This window comes from Echinops telfairi, unplaced genomic scaffold, assembly GCF_000313985.2.
Source record: "Echinops telfairi isolate 266 unplaced genomic scaffold, ASM31398v2 ScPeMD7_29;HRSCAF=101, whole genome shotgun sequence".
In the NCBI taxonomy this organism is placed as follows: Eukaryota; Metazoa; Chordata; class Mammalia; order Afrosoricida; family Tenrecidae; genus Echinops; species Echinops telfairi.
In genome coordinates this window covers 9,379,972-9,386,719 of record NW_022103926.1, presented here as the reverse complement: position 1 = coordinate 9,386,719, position 6,748 = coordinate 9,379,972, and the positions used below count along the sequence as shown (strand labels likewise).

General features: G+C 53.5%; 1 protein-coding gene across 1 annotated transcript in view; it reads right to left on the bottom strand.

Annotated features, from left to right (window-relative positions):
- Positions 1-1,124: 1,124 nt before the first annotated feature.
- Positions 1,125-6,748, bottom strand: part of MAPK1 (mitogen-activated protein kinase 1) — a 92,735-nt gene continuing 87,111 nt past the window's right edge. The window contains exons 8-9 of the mRNA XM_004716332.4: positions 5,891-6,016; positions 1,125-2,440 (exon numbers count right to left, since the gene is read on the bottom strand). Coding sequence (XP_004716389.2) covers positions 5,900-6,016 — 117 coding nt within the window. The 3' untranslated portion in view covers positions 1,125-2,440; positions 5,891-5,899. The remainder of the gene's footprint in view (positions 2,441-5,890; positions 6,017-6,748) is intronic.

Genomic DNA, 6,748 nt, shown 5'->3' with positions numbered 1-6,748 from the left:
CCAAACCACACGTGCATAATTGTCGCAAATGCCCACCCACAGACTGTCACACCACGTGAAAGGGGTGGCTTAGCAACTGTGGGGACACAGAAGCACACCAACACCCACCAGGGTCTCCTGAGGGGGCTGGGTATCAGGTGGACTAGAGTGTGGGCAGTTTGCCTTAGTGGCTTGCCACAGCTGGCTTCAGGCCAACCCCGCCTACCCTAGAGACCAGCAGGGCCCTGCCGTGGGAGCTGTCCCCGTTGCCCAAGGCTCAGGGGTCCAGGGTTCCCTCCCTTGTTGGATGTTCGCTTCACATGAAGGGAACATGTTGGAATGTTTTAACTGGGGAGGTTTTGCTTCCATTTCAGATACCAAAAAAAAAAAAAGCCATTTGCCTGCCAGCATGTGAGTCCAGTGACAATGGAGGTGTGCAGTGTCCCCATGTGTCTGGATGACCCCATCTGTGTGTTCCTAGAGGTGGATGCACGTGTCCCTCACAAACAGCCACTACTTCTCATGGGCACCTGGAGCCGGGTTAATAAAAGCTCTGGTCCCAGGCTGCAGTGATCCTGGAGCACCCTTAGGTTGACAGCGAGTGCCAGGAAACGGGATGGGAGAGCTGCCCCAGCCCCCAGGTGCTAGTAGCCCAGGTGATGGCTTTCCACTTACAAGACTGCAAACGGACACCCTAACAACTGTGTGCCCCTCAGAGTACCGAGTAGTAACTGCCAAGCTCTTTTAAAGGGGAAATGGGGGTCTGAGTGTCTCAATTAACAGTCAAGCCCTCCCGGACCCTCTGCTGGGTGGCCTCTGCGGGCAGCTCGGAGCGGGGAAGCGGTAGTTGACCTGTGCCATGGCTCTCTGAACATGAACCAGGATGCCTGCTTCCACCGCGCCACGCTGCGCTTGAGCAATGGCCGAGTCAGGCAGCAGGGGAGCCTTCCTTCAAGACAACCAGGGGGACCCCTGCCTAGGGTGCTTGTGCTTCGTCCTTAGGGCCTCCGCCTCCGATGTTTCAGAAGGCAGGGACCGCCTCTGCAGGGCTAAGTGGGGAGGCCAAGGGCAGAGGTGGAAGCTGACTGCCCTTTAACACACTGCACCACAGGAAATCACCACCGAATCCTTTGTGACCAGGAAGGTAGAAGATGCATGTTTATTTCCGTGAGTTACAGAATCGCAGGCAGTCTTTATATAACCCACTCGCCACCACTATCAAAGAGCAAACAAGAAAAAGACTGCTGAGAAACGGGAAGCTAAACACAGGTTGGACTTCTCCTAAGTGACAGGATGGGCCCTGGTTTCCGTGGAACACGACGCAGAGGTAACGAGAGACGGCTGCATTTCCACCACAGGCACGTGGCACTGGGACGGTCGTCTCTGCACAGGAAGCTCTAACAGTCATGCGAGGGTACAGTGATTATTGAACAAGGCAAAGTTCTCACCAAAGAGAGCAGTGGGGGGTGGGGGTTTGGGGGGGCGCCACACCAGTGGGCGCTGAACACCAAGTCAGTTCCGCAACACGCCTGCACGGAGGAGCGGCCGCAGTGCGTGGGACTCGGTGAGCTTTGTTGGACGGTCTGGACGCAGCAGAACCGGAAATGCTGGAAGGTGCTTGACGACAACAGTGCTTCACGTCAGGTGCTCATGAAGGCTTTGTTACAAACTGTTCAGAGTGTGGCTTGGGGAACGGACTGAAGTGCTGACATGCTGTAGAAGGGGGAGAGAGTGGGAAACTTCCTCGTTGAAAGACGCAGTGGTCTGCTCGAGTCAGCAGGCAGAGAGTGCAAGGGGAGAGATGACGCGCATGGTATACCAACACTCAGAGCGGCTACAGAGTACATCTGGGCCTGGGGTCTCCCTCTCTGAAGGGTGCAAGGCCACAGGGAGCCGGTATATGCTCAGTATAGCCAGCACTTTCTTTTGTTTAGAAAGATGGGGGACTTTTTAAAAGCCAGGCCAGAAGCACAGGCTCTCTCAGGGTGTGGGGAGTGGGCTGGCGGGTGCCCCCAGTGGGCACTGAAGTGGTAGCCTATGCACGTGCACTGGTACACTCCAACATGCAGTGCCCTGGTGGGAGCCTTCCCTGGTGTGCAGCAGAACCAGAGCGGAGCTAGACGCCACCTCCCTGGGAGAGTGAGAGAGAGGTCAGTGGGCGGGATGGGGCGGCCTGAGGAACCACAGCATCTTTCAAACCAGAAAGTGATTAGTGACGAAAGCAACGGTAAGCAGTCAGTGCACTGAGCCCACACTGCCACAGGTCACTGGTGGTGACAAACACAGGGGCCGGGGTAATTCTCTGGACTGAGGAATTCTCTGAAAGCATAAAAGCCACAACTACCAGAAACCACCCCTCTGAACGGCTCAAAGGAGTCAAGGTGGGTAAGCCGAGACAGGCTGGGCGAAGAAGTGGGAAGAACACCAACACCTAGGATGTCCTATCCGCAGAGCCCTTGTCCTGTTGAGAGACGAGAGAAGACACAGGTGAAGTGCTTTACACCATCGGAGTCAGGCCAAAGCCAAGGGAGGGCAAAAGTGCCACAGGTTTCAGCTCTGCCCTCGCCTCACAGGGGTCAGGCTCAGAGGTGGTTCCTCTAGCACTCACCACACCCACACTCATACACACTCCTTCTCTCTCTCAACACAATCCCTGATAGCGGGATACCCTCAAGGTTCCCCAGATGACTTTATGAACTGTATGGATGTCCACCGAAGCCTGTGGCCAACACATGTCTGAGGGGCCTGTAAACTCATACAGAAACACTGTCTGCCTCTTCCTAGCCCATCCCCTTTCTCCCTGGAGGGCCAGGGGCCTGCTGCCCACCGTAATCCAGCTCTCTCCGTGGAACAGTAAGTGAGCGGCCAAACAAAGGTCTGCTGCATGAAAGCCAGAGGGGAGCTCTGGGAGGGCAGGCACCCCAGTAGGGTCTTGGGGGCAGGTGCCGGCCCGACAGCAGCTTGCACTTGCTTTCTACAGCTGGCCCACTGGTCCTCTACGCCGCCATGCAGCTGCAGGGCTGTGGAACCCATTTTCATCCAGAAAGACGGTATCCCATGCCAAGGTCAGTGCCCCTTAGGCTGGGTCAGTATCGGAGCAGGCAGGGAACAGGCCAGCACCAGGTGATGGCTCCCTCACCTAACCTGCCCTGGAGTGCTGCCCCGCTCTGGGAGAATCGAAAAGACAAGCCTTTAGATTATGACTCTGATGAGGACGGTTGGCTGTGACAGGCTGGCTGGGTGACCGGCGTGGAATGTTCATGGGCAAATGCCATGCTGTCAGGCTGCTAAGCACCCAGACCCCTCAGAAAAGGGGTCCTGGTCTTGAGGTGGGCTGTGGAGGGGAAGGGCTCCCCGCCTTCCCAAGGTCAGCTGGCAGGGAATGGAAACTTCCCTGAGCTTTATCAGTGAAGAAGAAGCAAGGCACAGACTAAATTGCCCAAGGGAATTCACAGAGAGGCAGAGGGGGAAGTGGGGGCCCTGGCAGGAAGATCTAGGAGCCCTCTATGTCACAATAAGACCGACAGCAGAGGATCAACAGTGTCTAACGTTACCCTGGAAATGCTTCTAGAAGGGGTCCCCCTCAGATCGTGCAGGCTGATCAGTATCCAGTCTCCAAGATCCCCCACCCCCATGTGACGGAGTGGTTTCCAGATCTTTCCCTCTGCAACTCACCTTGGACGGGCCGTATGTAACCAACTGCCCAGGAGAGCCCTCAAGAAAGTCCTGGTGACTGGCCTTTTCCTCTGGCCACTGTGAGCTATATCCCCATGTTTGCAACTGTTCTGGGGGCTGGGGCTGGGTGGGAGGGGAAGGGGACCTGTTTGCTTTCACCTGTGTGGTAGCTGGGAACCCAGTAGAAATGTTCTGTATGCTTGTGAATGAGTTCTGTCAGTCTTCCCAGAACTAGAGCGTCTCATATTGATGACTAAATGACAGCAGCCAGCCTGTGTGCTGACAACTTATTCTGAAATGTAAGAGTAAGTAAGGACAGAAGCAGCACTGTGGACTGCTAGGTAGACTAGAGAGGAGAGTACATGGTGGTCAGAGCATGAGTGGCTGGCTCAGAGGAGCTGGGAAGGCATTACTGAAAGGATGCCGGGAACCTGTCCAAAGGCTCACACTGAGCACTGGCCCCTGAAGGGAGGAGTCTCATCTCTCCACTGCGTTGATCTCCCACCTGGAGTCTTGGAAGGGGTTTTGATCCCTGCCTGCTGACACTGATTCCAGGGGCCACCTCAAGGGTGACCCCTTTGTGATGTGCTGTCTAATGCCTTCCAGTGGCCCCTGACCTCAGAGGTTCCCTCCCCCATTTGAAGTGCCATATGAGCCCCCAGATGCGACACAAAGCCTGGGTTCCCCATGACTGTGCGCCACCACACCCCATCAGCAAATAGCTACTTACTCTCAAGATTTGAATGCAAATTGCCACTGCTTCCTTCAGACCTGGCCAGCACTTGGGAATCCTTGACCCTTAAATTCAAGCTAGGCCCTTCTTCCCTAGGAGCACGCTTACCCACGTCTGGCCCAGTTCCTGGGATCCCGCAACACACCCCTCCCAGATTTCCCATTTCTCGCTATTGAGCTGCTAGAAAGTTAAGGCAGGTCTACTCAAGGTTGCCACCTGCATCCCAGGTATTAAGTGCTCAGTGCAGTGTAACTGGAGGGTGAAAACCAGACCCATGAGTGCTGTTCTGTCTGTGGATCTGCCTCTGGCAACTGGGCTGGCAGCACATTCCCACCCTTCCTTTGTTCTTAGCAACAGGGGGCAGAAGCCTGCAGACCCAGCTGGCCCTTAATGAAGTGCTGGTAGGAACAGGCAGGTTTCCTTTTGTTTCTGCTTCTGAGACACTTTGCAGGATGGTCTGAGATGCACCTGGCAGGGGTGGCAGCAGAGGCCACTAGGTGAGGGGCAGTAGAAACCCCCCCTGGATGCCCCTCCTTGAGGTGACAGCAGGCACCCAAGCACTCTGTGTGGTCATCAAAGGACCCACCCAGGTTCCCACTATGCTCTGCTTTGCTCCTTCTGCTGCAGGTGGAAGTTTGCCCACTCATGACCAACCCCGTGAGCACATTCTGGATACCAACTGATACTGCTCGAACTGAGACCCATCCCTCAGTCTGAGCCACTACTTCCAGATCCCAGTTAGCAGTGGAAAGGTGGGGCGAGAGAAAATGGAATCAAAGCTGAGCAGATGGAAATTTCCAATGAGCACTCTCATGCACCAACTGCTGGGGCTGAGCAAGTCCACCTGCTGTCTCTACGTACAGCCAGGGCCTTGTCACTACACCCCACCCGAGACCCTGCTGCCGCTTCCAAGAAGTCACCAGCTCCTCTGGGCTGTGTGGACTTTCCCATCAACTGCTGCCTGCCTCGTCCTAATGCGACTTCTAGACTCGTTTCTAGAGACTTGAGGTCAGTCCCAGTCTCCCACCATAGACAGTCTGAAGTCAAGATGTGCACCACTGGCCTGTCAACACTGGCATTCTGATCTACTGAGATGGCTAACTTTCCTACTGGGCTCTTGTCAGTCCCTCACCTCAGTGCTGGCCCAGCTGTCTCCCTGGTCTGACCAAGGACAGTGCCCAGGTCTGCTGCATGTGGCATCTGTTGTGCAATCGTGTCCCTAGTTGTAAGTTAGTTCTAAGTTTCTGAGGCACTGCAGGCAACAGCTGAGCTACTGCTGCTTTAATGTCATGCCATGCCACCGTTAACCCACAGCAAAATACAACTGCAAGACAAATCTAACTTCTGCAGCGGTGAACTGTGAAGTCATGTGGCCCCACTAAAAAGGAGTGTGGGGAAAAAAACCAAATAAATAAGGAGTGTGGGGTCTCCCTCTTTCATCATTATTTCTTCTCTACATGGCCCCTCATGAGGATTTGCTATCTGGCGGCGAGCTCCTAGTACCTGTCATGTTTAAGATCTGTATCCCGGCTGGAATCTTGCAGTCTCTTCAAAAATGAGCTCTTTAAGTTTTTCCTTGGGCAAGTCATCCAGTTCCATGTCAAACTTGAACGGTGCTTCAGCGATAGGCTTTAAGAGAAAACCACACAGTTTGCTGACACATAAAATGACCAACACAGCAAATCAGCCACTGTCTCGACGTCAATTCTGACTGAGTGACCCCACAGGGCAGAGTACAACGGCTAGTTACCTAGGTTCCCCGAGACCATCAATCTTCATAGGAGTAGAATGTCTCTTCTTTCTTCCTTGGAGATGTTGGTGGGTTTGAACCACCGACCTTTTCATACCAGCCCAATGCTTAACCCATACACTACCAGGGCTCCTTGATGACAGCTCATGTCGATGGCCAGTAGGCCGGGATGATGATGACAAGCACCAATGAACTCCTTTCTCAAGAAGATTTCACAAAGGCTCTGGGAGAGGGAGTCCATTGCAGGTGCTCTCTAAACTCAACACAAACCCCACAGAAATGTCCACTGGACGCTTCAGGGTACTAAAGGTTGAAAGGATAGAAACTGGCCTGAAATTGAAGGTGGGGGGTATGTTTGCACTATCCAAGTGCATCTATTTTAGCATCATGGATATTCTATCTAATAAATAAAGAGTGTAGTATCTCTATCTAACAGTATCTTATGGAGCCATAAGAATTAAGATGAACTTAATTCAAAACAGATTCACGCCCTGGAATGCTCATGCTCGTGTGAAGCAGAATGGACCCTATTTTATTTTAGAATTTTCAATACAGAAATGAAAAACTGGGAAGAAACTATTTCAAGATCTTGGTTAACAAGATTACAAAAT